Source organism: Carlito syrichta, unplaced genomic scaffold (assembly GCF_000164805.1).
Source record: "Carlito syrichta isolate Samal-C Ts95f unplaced genomic scaffold, Tarsius_syrichta-2.0.1 Scaffold312566, whole genome shotgun sequence".
Taxonomy (NCBI): Eukaryota; Metazoa; Chordata; class Mammalia; order Primates; family Tarsiidae; genus Carlito; species Carlito syrichta.
This window is the reverse complement of record NW_007256662.1, coordinates 89208-112251: the sequence shown is the minus strand read 5'-3', so window position 1 is coordinate 112251 and position 23044 is coordinate 89208. Positions and strand designations below refer to the sequence as shown.

General features: G+C 38.8%; 1 protein-coding gene across 1 annotated transcript; it reads left to right on the top strand.

Annotated features, from left to right (window-relative positions):
- Positions 1-11719: 11719 nt before the first annotated feature.
- LOC103272436 (olfactory receptor 5H1-like) lies at positions 11720-12562 on the top strand. Its single transcript, XM_008069934.2, has one exon. The coding sequence runs from the start codon at positions 11720-11722 to the stop codon at positions 12560-12562; it is 843 nt and encodes a 280-aa protein (XP_008068125.2).
- The last annotated feature ends 10482 nt before the right edge of the window (positions 12563-23044 follow it).

Below are 23044 nucleotides of genomic sequence, written 5' to 3'. Positions count from 1 at the left end.
AAGAGCTAAGACTTTTTCCTTTTTAAAAATAGTCTTGTCCACTGCAGTAAGAAGTCTTCATTCCTTGTAGATCATGGCATGGACATGAAGTGTAGCAAAGGCATACTGGCTGTCAGTGGAGATGTTTACTCATTTTCCTGCTCCCCAGTGCAGGGCCTGAGTTAAAGCAATTAACTCAGCTTTTTGAGCCGAAGTACCTTGGGGCAAAGACTGTGACCAGATTACATCCAGAACTGTGGTTACAGCTGTACCAGTCTTGCGGACTTCCCCTATCACCAGACTGCTACCATCAATGACTAGGTCAGCATCAGTCTGACTTAGGGGAGTGTCCTGAAGAGCAGGTCGGCTAACCTGAGAGATGTCCAACATGTCTTCACAGTCATGAACTGGCATTTCTGGATTATCATTGGGCAGCAAGGTGGCTGGATTGAGGCACTGAGTAGGAGAGAAAGTTAGTCTAGGTAGGTCAAGTAGGAGGCTTTGATACTGGATGATATGTGAGTTTGACACCCAATGGCCAGATGCTCCCCAAAGCAGAATTTCAACAACATGGGGAACAGTTAAAGCCAGGTTTTGGCCAAAAGTCAATTTATCTGCTTCCTTAACTAGTATGGCCATGGCTGCAATGGCCCAGAGACAAGAGGGAAGCCAGAGGTCACTGGGTCCAGTCTTTTTGACAAGTAAGCCACCAGTTGCCTCCAGGGTCCTAAGGTTTGAGTGAGGACCCCTTTTGCAATTCCTCATTGTTCATGAATGAACAAGTGAAAAGACTTGGTAACATCTGGGAGGGCTAAAGCCAGGGCTTGAGTGAGAGCCGTCTTGAACTGCTGAAATGGTTGTTTTTCAGTAGCAGTGCATTGCAAGGGCAGGTCCCCTGCCATGGCAGTGTATAGAGGTTTGGCAATTCCAGCAAAACTGGGGACCCATAACCGGCAACACCCTGCCACCCCCAGGAATTCCCATACCTGTTTCTTCATCATTGGTGTGGGAATTCAGAGGATGATTTCCTTTCTGGCTAGGGTCAGGGTTTGCTTACCCTTTGTGAGCTGGTATCCCAGATAGGAGACCTCAGTTAAGCATAGCTGTAGCTTTTTAGCTGATACCCAGTAGCCCAGGTCCTGGAGAAACTGTAATAGATCTTTGATACCTTTTAAGCAAGTGTCCAAATCTGCTGCCACAAGCAAGAGATTATCCATGTACTGGAGCAGAGTACATCCAGGGTGCATGGCACGAAACCCTGATAAATCCTGTTGTAAGGCTTGAAAAGTGTTGGTGAATTCTTGAAACCCTGTGGCAATCAGGTCCAAGTTAACTGACTGGTGTCTCCCAAGTCAGGATCTGTCCATTCAAAGGCAAAGATAGGTTAGCTAGCAGGGGACCAGGGAGTGGAAAAGAAGGCATATTTTAAATCTAGCACAGTGTACACCTGGTGATGAGGGGGAAGTAGACTGAGCAGTGTATACTGTTGGAAACAGGATGGATTGTTGTAACCTTTTAGCTTAACTTCCCTCAAGTCCTGGACTGGTCGATAATCAGAAGTTCCTGGCTTTTTAACTGGTAAGAATGGAGTGTTCCAGGCAGATTGACAAGATGTCAGAATGCTAGCTGCTAAAAGTCTTTTAATGTGAGGAGCAATTCCTTTGCGGACCTGTAAACTCATGGGATATTGAAAAACACAAAAGGAGTGGCTGATGCCAACAGACTCACCACAACTGGAGGGTGATGCTTTGCCAATCCCAGCAGATTGGTCTCCACCCAGACTGAAGGAAATTCCTGCTGTAACTATAGAAGCAAATCTGATGAGACATTTTTAGTGGGAGAATCAGGAGAAGCTGAGAGGTATTTTTCAGAAAGCAGAACAGTGACTAGCATTCGATAGATTATCAGTAGGAATATACATTTTAGTTTCATCAGGTAAGAACATGATAGTTGCTCTTAGTATCTGGAGCAAATCTTGGCCCATGAGAGGGTATGGGCAGTCAGGGGCTATGAGAAATGAGTGGGTGACCCATTTCTGACCTAAATCAACCATCTGGTTGGAGGTGAACTTGCAGTTTGTTATTGCTCCTGTTGTCCCTTGAACAGAAATTTGTTTGTCAGACATAGGTCCTAATGGTGACTTCAGGACCAACAGTTCTGCCTCAGTGTCCACTAAGAGTTGGACTGGATGGCCCCTGACAGCAGTGGTTACCATGGGCTCTTGGGAGCCTAAAGAAGAAGAGCCCTGCCTCCTCAGTCTGAGTCATTTTTGGCTTCATCAGTAGAGGGCAGGACCAGAACTGACTTAAGGTCCTCTGTCTTTGGGCAGCAAGGACAATATTTTACCCAGTGACCCAGCTCTTTACAATATGCACATTGAGTCTTGGCTAGCTGAATGCATCCAGTTTCCTTTTGTCCCTTTTTAGTTTCTCCCTTTGTTTTACATGCTGGCCTTGAGCCAGGTTTGAAGACCTGAATGGCAACAACTAATACTTTTATCTGCTGGTTTGTTGTTCTGTCCATTTCCTTGTCTTCCTGTTTCTATTTCTCAGCATCTCAGTTATTAAAAACCTTTTGGGCTACCTCAAGCAGCTGAGAAGTGTTCACTCCTGTGAAACACTCAAGCTTTTGTAACTTTTTCCAGGTGTCAGGAGCTGCCTGAGCTACAAAATCCAAATTGATAGCCTGAGCATTTTCGGGTGCCAAGGGGTCAAACGGGGTATAGGTACAGAACACTTCCTGAAGATGTTTAAGAAATGTCCCTGGTGACTCCTCGGGACCCTGAGCAATCTTGGTAGTCTTGGAAAGATTGATAGGTTTCTGGGTTGCTTCTTTTAAGCCAGCTAATAGAGTCCAGTGATAGGTGTCTAAGGCTCTGGGCCCTGCCAAAGTGTTAGGGTCCCAATCTGAATAAGAGAAGGGAAAAATTTCATTCAGCATTTCTTGGTTTTCCTTCTCCATACCAGCAGTCAAAGCCAGAACAAATTTCCTAGCCTTGACCCTGATACATTCCTGCTCCTCAGAGGTAAAAAGAATCAGGAGGAGCTGCTGGTAATCATCCCAGGTGGGGCGATAGGTCCACATGACTGACCCCATTAAGGGGGTCAGAGCCTGCAGTTTATCTGAAAACATGGGATTTTGGTATTTCCAATTGTATAAATCAGAGGTGGAAAAAAGGAGCATAAACCAGGGAAGCCTACTCAGTCCAATCTGTCCCCTACCAAGGAAGCACTTCCTGAAGGGGAAGGAGAGGGACTGGATTCATTCGGGATTGGAGGCAAGAAACCAGAGGCAGAGAGGACAGAGGGGAGTTGGAAGAGGTGAGAGCCTGAGTCAGAATGAGAATGAGAGATGACCAGGTTTTACTGGTCAGCATGAGAAATTTGAGTTTTAAGAAGACAAATTACAATAGGCTGGTACTGGTCATGCTTAAGGAGTCTGTGTTTCTGAAAAGACAAAGTCAGCAAAGTTAATCTTTACCTAGAGTATGCATTTCTCCAGGACACAGCCTCTACTTTCTTATTATTGTGTTAGGGCTTAGAAACAAAATAAAAAATGGATTCCTGCTCTTGGTCTGTCTTTTTATTCCCCATTCCTGCTCTTGGAAACATTTTTATGATCCTGGGAAATGGGGCAGAGATTAATTTTCTGTAACTGTTTCCTGTTGAGGTGGGCCATAGAGATGTCCCTTACCTATTTATTTCCAAGGGCATGAATAGGAAACAGTGGGACTTCAATCGAATACTATTTGAATTTAATAAACCACTGAGTGAGAGCACAGGCAGAAATTATTAAGCAAACAATGATAAAAAAGGCTATTGCCCCAGAAACAGTGCTAGAAAAGTGAAAGTAATCTCACAAATTATAAGCAAGACAGGGTAGAGTTTAGGGATAGGCTTAGAACAAAACTTTAACCATGGAGGGGAGTTTTGGACTAAATTCAACTATTGGTCGGCTATAAGGAAATTGGTTAAGGCAACCAGGAGTCCCCGTGATGACCTTCCAGACAGAATTATGCAAACTTCCAGAGACCCAGTGGAGGATTATTTAACAATAAATGCAGGTCAGTCATTTTCACAGAGGGTTCAGGGTCTGCCTTTAGAAAGATGGACACCGTTGTCCTCAGTGAACCCAATAGAGAAATTTCTTATTATGCAGTTCAGGGGACTGGAGGGCTTAGAAACCCATGACCCCACATTATCAAAACCAGTGGCCTCCAATTATGAGGAGGTAAGCAATGGCTAGTAGAGATTTATGGCCTTAATGCCAGTCTTGGGGTGTAGCAGAAGCAAGCCCTGTGGTGAAGAGCACAGTAAGAATGCAAAGCAAGGAGAGGGGCCAAAGGTGACAGAGGTTTAACAATAGCATATACTGTCAGAAACTAGAGAGGGTACCCAAGTTGACTCTGTTCAGTCAATGTCTTGGCTTAATGAACAGTGTTTAAGGAGTGACCTTGTCAGTCCCTAACTCCCTTAACAGAGTGACCACAAACTGAATGAAACAGAGAGAACAAAATCTTACCTCCTAGGAGATGCAGATGGACTCAGATAATTTTGAGGTGGTGGGAAGTCAGCAGTCATTCCAATTCCCTCCAAACTAGATGAGAGGTTATGGGGCCCAGGAAAGTGTCAGGGGGCACATCCCCTATAATGTCTCCACCAAGCTGGGGATAGTTGGAGCTAGGCTGCCTCCTGAGCTTGTGGCAAAGTCTTGCTGGGGCCTCCAAATGTTATAGCTGGAGTGCAAGAATGGGTCTCCAGACACTGAGAGTTTAATTTAGAGTCTTTAATAGCCGGCAGTTGAGAGGGGGCTCATTCCTCCAAAAGCTCTCTACTCCAAATGCAGCAAGCCAGGGGTTTATAAGGGCAAAAACTGCAAGTGGGCTACATAGCAACAGGGAACTAAAAACAAAAAGGAAACAATTGCTTGGTGCAACACTTGATTTCAGGTAAACAAAAGTACAATTAGAACAAGGAACTTGTAGTTAAGGAGCTTCCAAACATCCGTGGGACAAGGGAGTAGACAAGGATGTGGGCTTGTGAGTATAGGAAGGTTGCAATGGTCACAGGCAGTGGGGGTGCATCTGGGTGAGCTGGCAGCTAAGGTGGAAGATTTTTAACAAAATGGAGTTACTTATATTAAGCAAGCTATTACAGGCTGTTATAAATTTTATGGATATTTCACTGTAAGGTGAGGACACTGTTTGCTTTTAAGGTGGTGCCCTGTTGCTGCATCCTTTGGAGGGGTTGAATGCTGTGTCCTCACATGGTGGAAAGACAAGCGAGACAAGTGAACTGAATGCTGTGTGAAGCCTATTTTATATTGGCCTTAATCCCATCCAAAAGGGAAGGAACCCTTATGGCCTAATCACCTCTTAAAGGTCCCATATATTAATATGGTCATATTGGTTGTTAAATTTCAATACCTGAATTTTGGGGGAACACAAGACATAGCATTATATCCATGACCCTCCCAAATTCATATCCGTCTCACATGCAGAATACATTCATTTCATTTTAGTACCCCTAAACATTTTGACTCATTTTAGTATTAACTCAAAAGTCAAAAGTTTGGAATCTCATCTGAATATCACCTAAATCACATGTGTAAGACCAAAGGTATGTTTTATTTTGAAGCAAATTGCTCCCCAACTGTAAACCTGTGAAATCAAACAAGTTACCTGCTTCTAAAATACATTGAGTGGATTGCCTTAGGTAAGATGAATATCTTAACAATGTTGATTCTTTCAATCCATGAGCATGGGATTTTTTCCCACTTGTTTGTGTCATCTTTGATATCTTTGAGTAGTGTTTTGTAGTTTTCATGGCAAAGGTTTTTTATGTCTCTGGTTAGGAAGATGCCAAGGTATTTCTTTTTTTTTTTTTGTGGCTATTGTGAATGGGATTGTGCATTTTATTTGGGTTTCTGTTTGTTTATTATTGGTGTAAAGAAATGCCATTATCTTTTACACATTTATTTTATACCCTGAGACTTTGCCAAAGTCTTTTATCAGTGCTAGGAGGTTTTTGACAGATTTTCTTGGGTTTCCAAGGTATACAATCATGTTGTCATGTTCTACTTTCCAAATACACCATGGTAGAGGTTGGGTTGCCAAGGTTCCAGGGGAGACTACCCCCATGGCTTTGCTGGGTACAGCCCACAACACAGCTCTCACAGGAGCTTGCAGTTCTCCCAGGTTGGCATTGTATGCTAGGTGCTGTACAGGTTTAACATCTTGCTCCCACAAATTGGCTGGAATTGCCCTATTGGGGGCTCTCTGTGGTGGCTCTACCCCTGTAACAGGTCTCTGCTTGAACCCTGAGTTTCTCCAAGGCATTGTTTTTGATCTGGGTAGAGGAAACCATGCTTTCAAAGTTCTTGCACTCTGCATGCCTGAAGAATTAGCACCATGTGGACATTGTCAAGGCTCACTGCTTCTGCTCTCTGGGGCAATAGTCCAAGCTGCATCTGGACCTGCCAAGCCATAGCTTGGATGGTCAAGGAGCACTGTGTTAGAATGAAGGGAGCAAAGACTGACATACTTTGCACTGTCCTTTGAAATATTTCTGCCCTGAAAGCCCTGCTACTCTGGGTCTGTTATAGGCATAGAAGCCTTGAAGATCTCTACAATGCGTTTGGGATTATTCTCCTATTGTCTTAATGAAGCACCTGGAGTCCTTTTATCCTTATTCATTTCCTTAAATGGTCACTTGTCCATACCATTGACTTTCTCTCATAAACATCCTTTTTAATTTTTTACATGGCAAGGTTTAGAATTTTCCAATCCTTTTTTGTTCTGCTTCCTTTTTTAACTACAATTTCTGTCATTGAATTATTAATCTTTTCTTGCTTTTTAAAATTATAAGCAGTTAAGAGAAGTCATGCAGCACCCTCAACACTGCTATTTAGATATTTCTTCTGCCCTTGTAGTTTAGCTCATTGCTCTTAAGTTCTGCCTTCCACAAAGTTCTAGGATATGGAAATAATTCAGTCAAGTTCTTTATCAGTTTATAATAATGGCCTTTCCTCCAGTTCTTTATCACTTCTTTACCAGTTTATATAATGGCCTTTCCTCCAATTTCCAATAAGACATTTCTCATTTCCATCTAAGACATTGTCAAGAGAGTCTTTAACATTCATATTTCTACCAATATTCTATTCATAATTACTTAAGTAATCTCTAAGAAGAATGAGGCTTTCCCAACAGATCTTTTTTTCTGAGCTCTACTATATATACCTGCCAAATGCCCCAAAACCTTTCTATCTGCCACTGCCAATCAAGCATCAGCAGTTCTGCTGGATCCTATGCAGAGCAGTTTGCACAGCAGCCTAGACCTAGTGTGGAGCCTTCTTGAGTTTTGAGTTCCACAAAAAACCTAGTAGCTTATTGAGTTACTCGGTAAATGAGCCAGAGAAATCCCCTTCCCCCAAATTATGTTGTCTCCATAATCCAAAGAGGCCACCTAGGTGTTATGCCACTTTTTTTGTTTTTAGGAGAATCCAGAAGCAACAGCTTATCCTTTGCCTTACAATTGGTTATTCAACATGTCTAACATCACTGGACACCTAGAAATTTCACTGAGATAGAAGTCCCCCAAATTTCTGTTAGATTTATTTCTCAACTTCTGGCACAAAAATGTCTTACCAATAAGTCTAGAGTAGTAGCTATTTCCTGCTCACTAAATTCAATCAGCATAAAGTTATAAGTTTAACAGATCCATGTCATATCTTGCGGAAGGGAAACGCAATCAGGATCCCTCAGAGAATGTTTGCAAATCATATATCTGATAAAAGATTCATCTCCAGCATATTTTTAAAAATGCTTAAAGTTCAATTATAAAAGAAACTTATAATCCAATTAAAAATGAGTCAACAAACTAAACAACCCTTCACAAAAGAAGACATACAAATGTCAAAAAGGGATAGGATGCTGGACATTATTAGACATCAGAGAAATTCAAATTAAAACCACAATGATGTTCCAGAACTCACTTATAAAAATGGCTAAAATTGAAAAGACTATCTATACTGGATGCAGTAGTGCAGACATTTTGTGCTCAAAGGTAGACAATAAGCAAGATAGGAGACAATTGCACAAAATGTGAGTGGGTAGTCAATTTAATTTAATTTTGTGTCAAGTTATTATCTACCTCTGCATATCATACTGCATACTCCACAGTGACTCCTGTGTTATCTATGGCATATTTTCCCTATTTTCTTGTCTTTCTCTAAAAAATGTTATGAAAATGAGATCATTGATTAATAAACCTACCAAAAATACACCCTTTGATTTTCAACTAACTTATCATCCATGATCACAGTGGAAGTTTTTTTTTTTTCTTTAAAGAATCTTTTTACTACCAGGAAAGTTACATGCCACTATTTAATAAATATAAATATTGTTATTAAGCAAATTAGATAAATTAGATTTTATTTTCTGAACTAATGTTCATCAACATGTTTTTCTGTTAATACTCTAAAGAAAATTCTGAACATGGAACCACTATTTTCAAAATCATTCAATAATGCTTCAATGGTTTTTCTATAAGTTGAGGTAAGGAACAAATCCCTGAATTACTCTTTAAGGTTCCTTGAGAACATAACTATGCTGGCCCACCTGGACACATCTGGCTCTTCCCTGCTTCTCCCTTTGCATACCAGACACATTTGCCATTTGTTGTTTCGCCAAAGATCAAGACTCTCTGATAATCTAGGTCCTTCAATAGTGAAGTCCCAGTGAGTGACAAATGTCCACAGGCATCACTTTGTTGGAAATGAAGATGTCTGAAAGACTCACCCAACAGCTACTAAAACAGAATCTGCATTCTGACATAATCTCTAGAAAAGTCTTAGGGATTGGAATTTCAGAAGCACAGAGCTAGGCTTCCTTCTGCTGCTGTCTTTTTCTTTGATTTTGATTTGCTCCTCCCTCTGACCTTTGCCTAGTAAATATCCCCATCAGATTTCAGCTTAAAATGGGGGAAACTAGGTATATGTCTAAAATTTCAGGCTCAGTTTGTATGAGGAAGACGACTGTACTTAGAGTTGGCTTCTGAAGAGAATCTAGAACTTTTCTCTTATTAATTATGTTTTATTACCTCAGACAAGACCATATTAATCAAAGTGCTAAGAGTAGATTTCATCTATAAACTGAAGTTAGCATAAACATGCCAAAAGTGTCACCTGTGATGAGAAATAGTGGCATAGATGTTACTTTGTTAAAAGTAGAAATGTCTACAATGAAATGATGTTTATAATTCCAGAAGTCTGTAATGCCCTCTGGGACAATCTGAATTTCTCATGCACGTCCAAATACACAATGCCCAGTAGAATGGCTTCAATATGTCCTACAGAAATTCCTCCAACACTCTTAAGAGAATTCTTGTTTTCCATGCCTTCCTCTTTTGCGAAAGCATACAGTTAAAATCAGACGACTCTTGTGCTTAACAAAAGTTTATATAAACAATATTCTCACAAGGTTAGGAAATAAAGCCTCCAAAATGAGTGAGTGTGCCATGAATTGCTACTTTTATTGCTGGCATTCTTGTGCTATTGTATATTTCTTCTGCTTTAGAAAGCCTAACACTTTCATAGGATTGACACAATTTTTTTAAAGATATGGGTAAGAGAGAAACAACTTCTATAATCTTCCTTATGCATTACAGAAAAGTTTAAAATGCTATTTAATTTATTATAATTTTAGATTGAGTATACAAGCTATCAAACTAGCCAAATTGAAATTTGATAACTGTAACTGGGTTACCATCATATTTTATTTTCATGACTAAAATATGGATAAGTAAAATAGTGGTAAGACTTAATTATTCCTTTAATGATACTTCATTATTTTTAACTTTTAAAAGTGACTTTGTATGAAAATTTGTGGTGAACTAAGGCATTAAACAATTACAACTGAATTTAAAGACTTAGGTCATAATAATCTGTATATTAGAATCATTTCTGATTACTTTGATTATATAAATACCCATTCCTTTTAAGTAATCACATTCTCTGATTAAAATTTTAAAAATCAGTCACTTACATATTAATATTAACTCCTGTGTCCTTTCACCCACTTCTGACAACTTGACAGCTTACCCTGTAAATGCCATTGATGTCATTGCAGAATGCATTAGGTTGAAACTTGGTATTGTTGCCTTGGCTGCCTTTGCAACCCATATATATTTTTGTTTCTGTACCTTTTTCTGGCTCTTTCCAAATTTTAAATGTAGGGTATCTGCGTTTCACTGGACATCCTAGATCATGTCCCTTCACTCTAGATGCAAAAGGAATGGGAAAATGAGTTTCTAGTTCATTTGTTTTCTAGAACGGTAACCTCTGACAGCCACAAAGACTTGCCACTTGGGTGGAAAAAAAGAGGGTCAGATCCCTTACCATCTTATAAGTGACATATCTATTTTGTTTCCTATTTAGTATGGCTTCCTCTATTTCTTTTCTTGACCTTCTTTTCTTTTCTTGGTCTACTTTCCGATGAATATGCCTTTGGGTACCACAGTTATTCCGTCATTATTTCTGTGAAGCTGTAGCAGGCTCATATTCCTGATTAGATCTCACCTAGTTATTTAGATGAGACTCACTTCACAAACTTGTCAGCACATCTGAGTTCTCATTGTCAATTTTTGATGTCCATTTTCACAGTTGCCAAAGAACTCCTCTTTCTTTCACTGACCACTTCCCTCACATCAGATATGTGACAGAATTCTAGAGACTAGAATTCTTTTGATTCTTTCTCTTTGTCTCATCATCTCTTCCGATATCATATCAGACACAAACTGGACACTTCACATGTACTTTAATCACCTAGAGCAGAGGCCCCAACCCTCAGGCCATGGGCTGCTCTGGTTCATGACCTGTTAGCAACCAGGCCACACAACAGGATGTGAGTGATAGGTCGGAGGTTTGCTGTCAGATCAACCCAGTGGCAAATCCTACTGTGAACTGTGCATGTGAGGGATCTAGGTTGCGTCCTCCTTATGAGAATCGAATGCATGGGGATCTCCTCTTTCCCTCGCATTCCTACCCCATCTGTGGAAGAACTATCTTCCATGGAATGGGTCCCTGATGTCAAAAAGATTGGGGACCAATGACCTAGAGGGTATTTTCAAACGCAGATTCCCAGACCTCATTTCTGAACTACCTAATTTATTTCTATACTAAAATCTCACAATCTATATTTTTCACAAAAAAAACCCTTCCAGATGATTATAATGTGTAATCTGATTTGGGATCCTCTCAACTTTAGTAACAGGTTCCTAATCAGTATCCCTAACTCCAATCTCTCTTTAATTTTAAAAGTGTATTATGATGGCATTCTCCATCTTAAAATTATTGATTCATGCATATTTCATGAAAAAAAGTGTAAGATCTCTCACATGGCATTCAATTGATTTATTGTTAATCCAGACCCTTCAAAAACCTTTTCCCATGACCTACACTAAGAATTTTTCTACTGCATTTAATAATGTCCACATAAGTTTAGTAAATGTATACAGTGCCTCCACTTTTGTCTAAATCTGTTCATTCCTGTATTATTTTGAACAATAATATCTCATTACTTTAATTCCTCAAACATAGTGTTCATCAATTATAATACTGATAAATAAAGTAAACTGATATGTATAATTTATTTCAACACTTCTTCTCAATTTCAGTCATGATTCCATTGCAAATGTTCTTTGACATTTATTGCATTTGATTTTAGAGGACATGTAGTGAGGACATGGAAGAGAAAAATGCAACATTGCTCACAGAATTTGCTCTCACAGGATTTATGTATCAACCAGAGTGGAAAATCCCCCTGTTCCTGGTGTTTTTGGTAATATACCTCATCACTATCTTGGGGAACCTTGGTCTGATTGTTCTCATCTGGAATGATTCTTACCTTCACATCCCCATGTACTTATTCCTTGGAAGTTTAGCCTTTGTGGATGCTTGGATATCATCCACAGTGACTCCAAAAATGCTGGTCAACTTTTTTGCCAAGAGTACTATGATATCTCTCTCTGAATGTAAGATACAATTTTTTTCCTTTGCAATCAGTGTAACAACAGAATGTTTTCTCTTAGCATCAATGGCATATGATCGCTATATAGCCATATGCAAACCTCTACTTTATCCGGTGATTATGACCAATGCACGATGCATTCAGCTATTAGTCTTGTCATTTGTTGCTGGCTTTCTTCATGCTGTAATTCATGAAAATTTTTTACTCAGATTAACCTTCGGTGATTCTAACATAATACATCACTTTTACTGTGACATTGTCCCATTGTTAAAGATTTCCTGTACTGATTCTTCTGTTAATTTTCTAATGATTTTTATTTTCTCAGGTTCGATTCAGGTATTCACCATTATGACTGTTCTTGTCTCTTATACTTTTGTTCTCTTCACTATCCTAAAAAAGAAGTCTGTCAAAGGCATAAGGAAAGCCTTCTCCACCTGTGGCGCCCATCTCTTGTCTGTCTCTTTATACTTTGGCCCCCTTCTCTTCATGTATGTACGCCCTCGATCACCCCAAGCAGATGATCAAGACATGATGGACTCTCTCTTTTACATTGGATAATTCCTCTGTTAAATCCCATTATCTATAGCCTGAGGAATAAGCAAGTAATAGATTCACTTACAAAAGTGTTAAAAAGAAATGTTTAGATCTCATACTAATCTCTGTTGTCTGTTTAGTAAAAAAAATAGTTGCAACATTGTACAAGTTAGAGATATCTGTGTTTTTATTAGTATTGAGTATTTTTTTTTACAATTATAACTGTCCTAGAATTTTAATGACTTAAGGTGTTGGTAGTTAATAAACTATTATTTCTCATATGTTATTCAATAGCCTTCAAAAATTTTAATCAAGAGTTCATATTGCAGTAGAATAATTATAGCAGAAAGTAAATAAAAGTGTTTTATAGTGTTGTATTTTATTCAATGTGGCTTTATAAATCCATTAAATGTTTAAATAGTGTAGTTCATCTGATATGGACTTGAATATTGCCTGAAACTACCATCACATTTAACTCCTCAGTGGAGGCAGACTTATTTTTGGGTGAACAGGGGCAAATCCCAAGACTTCTGCTCACCATCAAAAGATCTCTTATTCCATTTTATTGGGAAAGGGTGAATTTCACTTCTTGTAGAGATTCAACTCACATATTGAGCAAAGAAATAAATAGAAATGGGAATGCATTGAGAAAAAAATGAGAAGGGAGTTAAGACATTGAGGTAGGTCCAATGTGAATGCTCTTAATTCCGCTGTGATTATATGTATAAGAAGAGGTAAGCTGCTTCAGACTGTCTATAATGACTTTTAAGTCCCTTTACAGCTAGGCATGTATGTTTTTAGGCATTCTGGAAAGATTCACTAATTCACAATATTGACAGATAAAATAAAATAACTGAATTGGTATAGGGTTATAGAAGAAAGATAGGCACATAATAGGAAGAAATTGGTCTTACTCTTCCGAATTAAAAAATAAAGCTACTAATATAAAGAAATTAGTATTATAAGGTTATTGGAACACACTGTTGAGCAACTAGGAGCTTTAAATGTATATCACAAAAGTTCAAATAACGTTAAGATGATCTGTCATCATAGTACACAGTGAATGGAAGGGAAAACATGAAAATGAGGAAGTTTGGATATTTTCTTCCTCAAAAATTTCACACTTCAAGTTTTTTTTGTATGTGAGTCATTAATTCACTAGTCCACCACCCTGTCCTTTCTATTTTGACACTAAATTTCCTTTTATATCCTCACTGATATCACTGAGGTCCTTACCCTGAAAACTACTTATCTGTAATTTTACAAACCTCTAGGTACTTATCTCTTCCATCCGTCTAGCACTCAATTCATTCACCAACAATGCTGTTAGAGTCTTTTTTGAAACAGAACTCCAATTAATTATATTCCTCTTTGTTTTCTTCTATTGGATTATCATAGCTAACAGATTATATGCATGTATGTTATAGATCTTTAGATCTGCATATATACACATGCATGCAATTATTTCTTCATGTGTATGTATAGTTATAAAGTATATGTACATATAAATAGTTAAAATATAAGTGTAGCAGCATTAAACATTTAGAGTATACCAGGCATGGTGTCTCACATCTATATTCCCAGTACTTTGGAGGTCAATGCCAGAGGATCATTTGAACCTAAAGGTATGAGACCAGCCTAGGCAACATAGCAAGACCTTTCCTCTACAAAAAAAAATAAAAGTAAAAAAAATTAGCTAGTCATGGTGGCACATGCTGGTAGTCTCAGTTACTTGGGAGGCTGAGGTAGAAAGTATTGCCTTAACCCAGGAAATTGAGACTGTGGTAAGCTGTGATCATGCCACTTCACTTCACTACAGGTGACAGAGTGAGACCTAGACTCTGAAAAAAGATAAATTTAAGCCAGGTTCGGTGGCTCAGCCTGTAATCCTGCGCCTTTGGGAGGCTGAGGTGAGTGGATTGCCTGAACCTGAGCCCATGGGTTCGTGACCCGTCTGGGCAGTGAGACCTCATCTCTACAATAAATTAAAAAAATCAGCCGGGCGTGGTAGTGCATGCCTGTAATTCCGGCTACTTGGAAGGCTGAGGCGGAAGGATTGCCGGAACCCTGCAGTTTGACGCTGTGGTGGCCGGGAGCATGCCACTGCACTCCAGTCTGGGTGACAGAGTGAGACTCCAACTCAAAAAAAAAAAAAAAAAGAGAGATAGATGTTTTTAAAGAGATAATGCTTTATTGGACAGTTCTGTATTGCATGTGGTTTGGGGCTTTCCTGAAGGGACAAAAGAAGGTTTTTATATGGTGGATATGGAAGCAAGGCAAAGCAAATGCTTTATGCATTAAAGGGAGCAATGGCATTATTTAGACCATTCCTTTGGAAAGTCCCTAGATATTGGTGGCTTCTGGTTGACTAAATTTAACTTTTGTTTTGCCATTTACACTGAGATGTGTTTCTGTATGCTAAGGTAGGAACCCTCTTTGCTGGAGCCACCTCAGCCTCATGTACTTTAATTATTTTAAATATTTCCTCCCTTTTAGTCAGTCTGTCAATTATGGGATATTGACCCAAACTCTGGCACGTCTGCCACTTTCTGTCACCATCACTGCTGATTTGATTTTTTCTCAACATGGAACTCATAAATCACAATGTTTGGTGTCTTGAAGATGAATTTCATTTGTTGTTCATCTTGTTTTTGTAATTCTAATCACAGTGAAAAAATTTGGCATACTGTGATGGCTATGAACTTGCACGTAAGACTCTTAAGAAAATACAGCACACCAGGAAGATTACAATGATGACTAATACCCAGAGATTGGGATATGTTCCATAGTCAAGGTACCTATGAGCCAACCCCATTAAAATAAACAAAATAAAAACCAAGTTTAATGGTTAGAACAATCTATAAACTCAGTCTCTGATTCCAGAAGGCAATTAGTTGTGGAGGTTTCTTGATTTAAGCTCAAAGCATTTTTAGGTGATGAAATAAAATGGCGAGTTCCAAGGCGATGATTCTTCTAGTTTTTAGTCAGAATATCTCTGTTAATGTTACTTTGATGAACTTCCTGAGTAGCCCATTTAGCAGGATGCATGAAATGTGTCTCCCGAAGTTTACATCAAGTGGTCCAGCTCTAGCTTGTAGAGTTTCAGGAATAGGGTAGTTTATAGGTAGATAAGAAAAGCTGAAGACGGTGAACAGAGCTGGAATCTAATTATGGTTGCTTAGAGCTTTCTATTAAAACATAACGTTTTCTCCCTGCAATCACACCCATTTCTACCAAATATAATCAAGTAAGACTAAGTTTTTTATAAAATAATTCTGCTATCATTAAACTTCACCTGATTATTTGCATAAGTACAGTAAGAATAGTTCTTGATGATCTCTTTTAAGTCTACTTTGCTTGGACCTTTAGTACGCAATTCAAAATTATACTTCTAAACATCTCTTTGGGCTAAGGAGTCATGCCACGGACTTGCCCTGAGCCTTCATCTGCACGTAAATTCTCCTCTATTTGAGGTCCTCAAAATATTTTTAAGTTTTTTTTGTTTTGTTTTGTTTTTGAGTTGGAGTCTCATTCTGTCGCCCAGACTGGAGTGCGGTGGCCGCTCCCGGCCACTGCAGCCTAGACCTGCTGGGCTCCGGCAATCTTTACTCCTCAACCTTTCAAGTAGCTGGAATTACAGGCATGCGCTACCACACCCGGCTGATTTTTTTATTTATTGTAGAAAAGAGGTCTCGCTGCCCAGGCGGGTCTCGAACCCCGCGGGCTCAGGCAATCCACTCACCTCAGCCTCTCAAAGGCGCGGGAGTACAGGCTGAGCCACCAAGCCCGGCTATTGTTAAGTTTTCTGTGTCTTTCAGAAAGTGATCTTTCTCTTAACCTGTAAATAACACTGTGAGTAGATCAAGGCCAGTTTTTGCCAAGGGGCTTTGTATAATTTGGTCTGCTTGCACCCTCTAAATCTTACATTGAATTTTGACAGCCAACGTTGAAAGTGAGGCTGCATAAGGGATATTTGGGTCATGGGGCTGGATTCCTCATGAATGACATGGTGCTGTCCTTTCAGTAATGAGTTCTCACTTTATTAGTTCCCATGAGAGTTCATTGTTCAATAAAGCCTCCCCATCCACAATTCTTCATCTCTCAATCTCTCATCGTGTGATTTCTGCACTTGCTAACTTTGCTTTGCCTTCTGCCATGCCAGAAGCAGGCTGATGCCATCACCTGAAGCAGATGCTGGCACCATGCTTTACAGGCTGCAGACCTGCAAGCCAAATAAACTGCTTTTCCTTATAAATTACCCAGCCCTGAGTATACCATTATAGCAACAAAAATGGACTAAGACAGAAAATTGGTACCGATGAGTGGGGTGTTGCTATAAAAATGCTTGAAAACGTGGAAGCAGCTTTGGAGCTGGCTAGTGGGCAAAGGTTGGAAGAATTGGAAGCCTCAGAAGGGGATGAAAAAATGAAGGAAAGTGTGGAACTTCTCAGAGATTGGCTAAATGTTTGTGACCAAAATGCTGATAGAAATATAGACAGTAGAGGCCAGACTTACAAGGTCTCCAATGGAAATTAGGAACTTATTGGGAACAGGAGCAAAGGTCACCCTTTGCACTGTAACTAAGAATTTTGATACACTATTCCCATGACTTAGTTTGGAACGCCAACTTAAGAGTGATGACCTAAGGCATCAGATGGAAAAATTTCAAAGCAGAAAAGCTTTCAAGAAGTGGAATGGCCGTTTCTAACAGCTTACAATCCGATGCAGCATCAAATAAATGAACTAAAGGTGGAATTTATAACTGAAAGAGAAGCAGCACATAAAAATTGTAAATATTTGCAGCATGTTCAAGTAGTAGAGAAAGAAAGAGCACTTATAGGAGAGTAATCCAAGGGGACTGTGGAGCAACCACTACCTGGATAGGCCAGATAGTAAAAAAGGGAGCCAGGTGGTAATAGTCAGAACAAAGGGAAGAAACCCTGAAGGCATTTCAGAAATCTTTGAGGCCACTCCTTCCATTACAGGTCTGGAGACCTAAAAGGACAAAAAATTTGGAGGAACAGGCCCAGGCTGCTGAAGCCCTATACCACCTTGGAATGCTGCTCCCTGCATCCTGCTGCTGCGGCTCCAGCCATGGTTCACAGGGTTCTAGGTACTGCTCGGGCTGCCACTCAAGAGAGGGAAATTCATAAACCTTTATGGGCTTCCACAAGTGATTAAGCCTGCAGGTGCCCAGATACAAGAGCGGTTGAGGTTTGGCTTTTACCTTGATCTTAGATGATGTTTCTGAAAGTCTAGGTGTCCGGGCAGAAAACCCACAGGGCAGAGCTCCTACAGGGACTCTTCTAAGATGATGTGGAATGAATATATGGGGTTGGAGCCCCTGCCGAGTGTCCCTACTGAGTGCTGCCTAGTGGAGCTGTGGGAGCAAGGCCACTGTCCTTGAGACTCCAGAATGATAGAGTGACTTAAAGCATAAAACCTCAGCAAGGAAAAGTCTCTAACATTCAACTACAACCCATGAGAGCAGCCCAGAAAAGCCATGGGGGCTGTGAAGCCCATGGCCTCAGGAGCCCACCCCCACACCAGTGTTCCCAGGATCCAGGGCATGGAGTCAAGAAAGAGTATGGATCTCTAAGACTTCTTGTCTGCCCTTATTAAACATTTGCAAATAACTACAAGGCCATGGAAATAAGAATACTCAGTAATAATTTCCGAATCCTGGAGAGATCAGCTAGGGAGAAAAAGGAAAACATTTCCATATTGTTTACAAAAAATATACTTGACCAAATTGCTGATAAAGTTTCTTTAAATCTAGTCCATTGCTGTGATATTAAAATTATCAGAAATTTCTACCTGTCAGTGTCTTTTTCATGAATTTGTTGAAATTTGTGTCATAGCGGCTTCCAAAATCTCTCAAAAATGCATCAGAGTAAAACGATAAGCTCTCTGTGGATGACAAAAAACTTAAAACGGCAATGATTAAAGATCTTATTGGAGTTCATTATAATGCAATTGACATTAAAATTTTGTGTTTTTGTGACACACAACATCATTATCACTAATAACATTATTTCAGAACATATTAGAATTTTTAAAATTTCATACAAATTTTGGGATACTTATATTGATAACATATAGATGTTATACATCACCTTTATTTGACAATACTTCCCATGCAATTTAACAAATATAATCTTTTTAATTTTTTTTTTAGAATTCTGGAGTATATGTGAGCATTTGCTATATAAGTAAATTGCATGAAGGCAAGATTTGAGCTTCTAACTACCCCTCTTTCCCCCAGTAGGTGGCGTGGTACCCAGTGGGTGGTTGTATACCTCTTATCCCTCCTCATTCTTTCCCTCCTTTACCTGCTATTTCTGTTCTTGTGTGTCTAGTATCCACTAAACATGTGAGAACATGTGGTATTCAATTTTTTGTTTCTGTGATTGTTCACTTAGAAACGATAGTCCCCAGTTGCATCTATGTTGCTGCAAAGGGTGTAGTTTTGTTCTTGTTTATGACTGTGTAGTAGTTCATTGTATATATGTGCCACATTTTCTTTATCCGGTCTACTTTGCATCTGAGTTGGTTACAAGTTTTTGCTATTGTGAATAGTGCTGTAATAAACATATGCAAGCAGGTGTCTTTTGGGTAGAGCAATTTATATTCCTCTGGGTATATTTGCAGGAGAGGGATTACTGGGTTGAAAGTAACTTAATTTTCAGTTATTTGAGAAACTGCAAACACTGCTTTCCACAAAGGTTGAACTCATTTACTTTCCCACCAACATTGTAGCAGTGTTCCCTTTTTTCCATGGCTCACCAACACCTGTTGTTTTTTGACCTTTTTTTTTTTTTGAGTTGGAGTCTCACTCTGTCGCCCAGACTGGAGTGCAGTGGCCTCTCCCAGCCACCGCAGCCTCGACCTGCTGGGCTCCGGCGATCCTTCCGCCTCAGCCTTCCGAGTAGCCAGAATTACAGGCATGCGCTACCACGCCCAGCTGATTTTTTTTTTTTTTTTGATTTACTGTAGAGATGAGGTCTCGTCGCCCAGGTGGGTCTCGAACTCGCGGGCTCAGGCAATCCACTCACCTCAGCCTCCCAAAGGCGTGGGATCACAGGCTGAGCCACCGAGCCCGGCAATTTTTTTGACTTTTTAATGATAGTCATTCTGACTGGTATGAGGTTGTATTTCCTTGTAGTTTTGATTTGCATTTCTCTGATGATTATTAAAGCTGAGCTTTTTTCCCCCATATGTTTATTGGCTCTTGTATGTCTTTTTTTTTCCCCCTGAGGAGTCTCTGTTCATGTCTTTGCCCATTTTTTAAGGGAGTTATTATTTTTTTCATGTCCATTTGTTTCAGTTCCTTATAGATACTGAATGTTAGGCCTTTGTTGAATTAATAGCCTGCAAATATTTTTTTCCCATTCTGTGAGTTGCCTCTTTACTCCCTGGATGGTTTCTTTGGCAGTGCAGAAACAGTTTAGCTTGACAAGTTCCCATATGCCAACTTTAGATTTTACTGCATTTGCTTTTGAGATCATCGCCATGAGTTCATCACATAGGCCAATGTCTAGGTGGTGTTCCTCAGGTTTTCTTCTAAGAGTCTTAGTTTTACGTTTCACAATGAAGTCCTTGATCCATTTTCAGTTAATTTTTGTATATGGTGATAGGTTGGGGTCCAGTTTCATTCTTCTGCATATGGTTAGCCAGTTTTTCCATCATTAGCTAAATATAGTTTCCTTTCCCCAATGTTTTTGTTGGTTTTGTTTAACATGAGTTTTGAAGATTTATGGTTCTATTTTTGGATTCTCTGTCATGTTTCATTGGTCTATGTGTCTAGTTTTATACCAGTACTATGCTGTATTGGTTACTATAGCATTGTAGTAAAGTCTGAAGTCCGGGAGTTTGTTCTTTTTTCTGAGGATTGATTTAGCTATTGGGGCTCTTTTTGGCTTCCATATGGATTTTTAAGTACTGCCTTTTTTAAGTCTGTGAAAAATGATGCTAGTAGTTTAATAAGGATTGCATTGAATCTGTAGATTGCCTTGGATTGAATAGACATCCTCAAAATATTGATTCTTCCACTAAATGAACATGAGATGTTCTTCAATTTGTTTATGTCATCTTTGATTTTTTTTGAGCAGTGTTTTGTAGTTATAATTGTAAAGAACTTTCACCTCTTTGACTAGATTTTGAGCAGTGTTTTATAGTTTCCATTGCAAAAAAACTTTCACTTCTTTGGTTAGATAAATGTCGAGGCATTTTATTTTTTGTGGTTGTTGTGAATGGGATTGTGTTTTTTATTTAGTTCTCAGCCTGCTTGCTGTTGTTGTATATAACTTATTTTTATACATTGATTTTGTATCCTGAGACATTATCAAAGTCATTTATCTGTACGAGGAGGTTTTTGACAGATTCTCTAGGGTTTTCTAGGTATAGAATCGTATCATCTGCAATGAGGGATAATTTAACTTCCTCTTTTCACATTTGGATATCCCTGATTTCTTTCTCTTTCCTGATTGCTCTGGCTAGGACTTCCAGTACTATGCTAACAGGAGGAATGAGAGTGGACATCCTTGTCTTATTCCTTTTCTTAGGGGCAGTGCTTCCAACTTCTGCCCATTAAGTATGATGTTGGTTGCAGGTTTGTCATAGATGGTGCTTATTGTTTTGAGGAGCATTCCTTTGATGCCAGGTGTTGAGATAATAAAGTGTTTTTTGGTTTTACATCTGTTTATGTGGTAGATTAAATTTATTGATTTGTCTATGTTGAACCGGCCTTACATCCCTGGAATGAAGCAAACCTGGTGATGATGAATGATCTTTGTAATGTACTGTTGGATGAGATTTGCTAGTATCTTGTTGAAATCTTTTTTAAAATTTTAAACATTTTTTTTTTGGTAGAGACAAGGTCTCACCGTGTTTCCCAGACTGATCTTGAACTCCTTGGGCTCAAGCAATCCTCTTGCCTTGATCTCCCAAAGTGCTGGGCTTATAGGTATGTACCATCACAACTTGTTGAGATCTTTTGCATGTATACTCACCAGGGAAATTGACCTGAAGTTTTCTTTCCTCGTGAGGTCTTGAATGTTTTGGGGTATCAGGATAATATCAGCATTATAAAATAAGTTAGAGAGAATTTCTTCCTTCTTGATTGCTTGGAATATTTTCAATAGGATTGGTATCAATTCTTCCCTTTATGTCTTGTAGCATTCAGTTAAGAAACCATCTGGCCTATGGAATCTTTTGGCAAGGTGGTTTATTATTACTCGGTTGATGTTTTCCATTATTATTAGTCTGTTTAGAATTTCAATTTCTTCCTGTTTCAATCCTGGGAGGTTGTTTATTACTAAGAATTTCTCCATTTATTCTAGATATTCCAGTTTACTTACATTATGATATTCATAGTAACCTCTGATAATGTTTTATATTTGTTCAGAGTTTGTTACCTCACCTTCTTCATTTCTCATTGTGTTTATTCAAATGTGGTTTCTCTCTCTCATTCTGCTTTTTTGTTAATCTGGCCAAGAGAGTATATCTTATTTATTCTTTTAAAGAACAAGCTTTTTGTCTTGTAGATCCTTTATGTGATTTATTTGTTCTCTATTTCATTTAGTTATAATTGTATTTTGATAATTTCCACTGTCTTACTAACATTAGGATATGATTATTCTTGATTTTTCAGATCTCTTAGCTGCTATGTGAGACTGTTTACTAGAAGGGTCTCTATTTTCTTGATGTATGCATGCAATGTTATAAAATTTCCTCCCAGCACTGACATTATAGTATTCTAGAGGTTTTGTTATGTCGTGTCTTTGCTTTCATTTGTTTCTAGAATCATTTTATTTCTGTCTTGATTTCTGTGTTAACTCAAAAGTCATTCAGAAGCTTGTTGTTTAATTTCTATGTATTTGCACATTTTAGGAGGTTCCTGTGGGTGATGGATATTTATTTTTATTCCACTGTGATCTGAAAAGAGGCTTAGTATGATTCTGACCTTTTGAAATTTGTTCACGTTTAATTTATGCTTGAGTATGCAGTCAATCTTGAAGTATATTCCTTGTGCTGATGAGAAGAACATAATTCTGTGGTTGTTGGGTGAAGTGTTCTGTCTATTAGATTTAATTGACTGAGTGTTGAGTTAAAGTTCCTGATTTCTTTGTTAGTTTTTTTTTTTTAACCTCAATGATATGTCTAAAGCTGTTAGTGGGGAATTAATTTCTCCAACTATAATTGTATGGCTTCTGTGTCCTTCCTAAGTTTTATTAGCAATTGCTTTATAAATCTGGGTGTTCCTATGTTGGGTGTATATATTCAAGATAAATATTTCTTGCTGATGGAATGAGCCATTTATTATTATGTAGTACTCCTCACTGTTTTTTTTTTAAACCCAACTTTTATTGGTTTAAAATCTTTTGTCTGATATAGGAATAACTACTTTATTGGTTTTGTTTTCCATTTACCTGGAGGATCTTTCTCTGGCCCTTTACCTTGAGTCTGTGGGTGTCATTTGCTGTGAGATGAGTTTCCAGATGAACC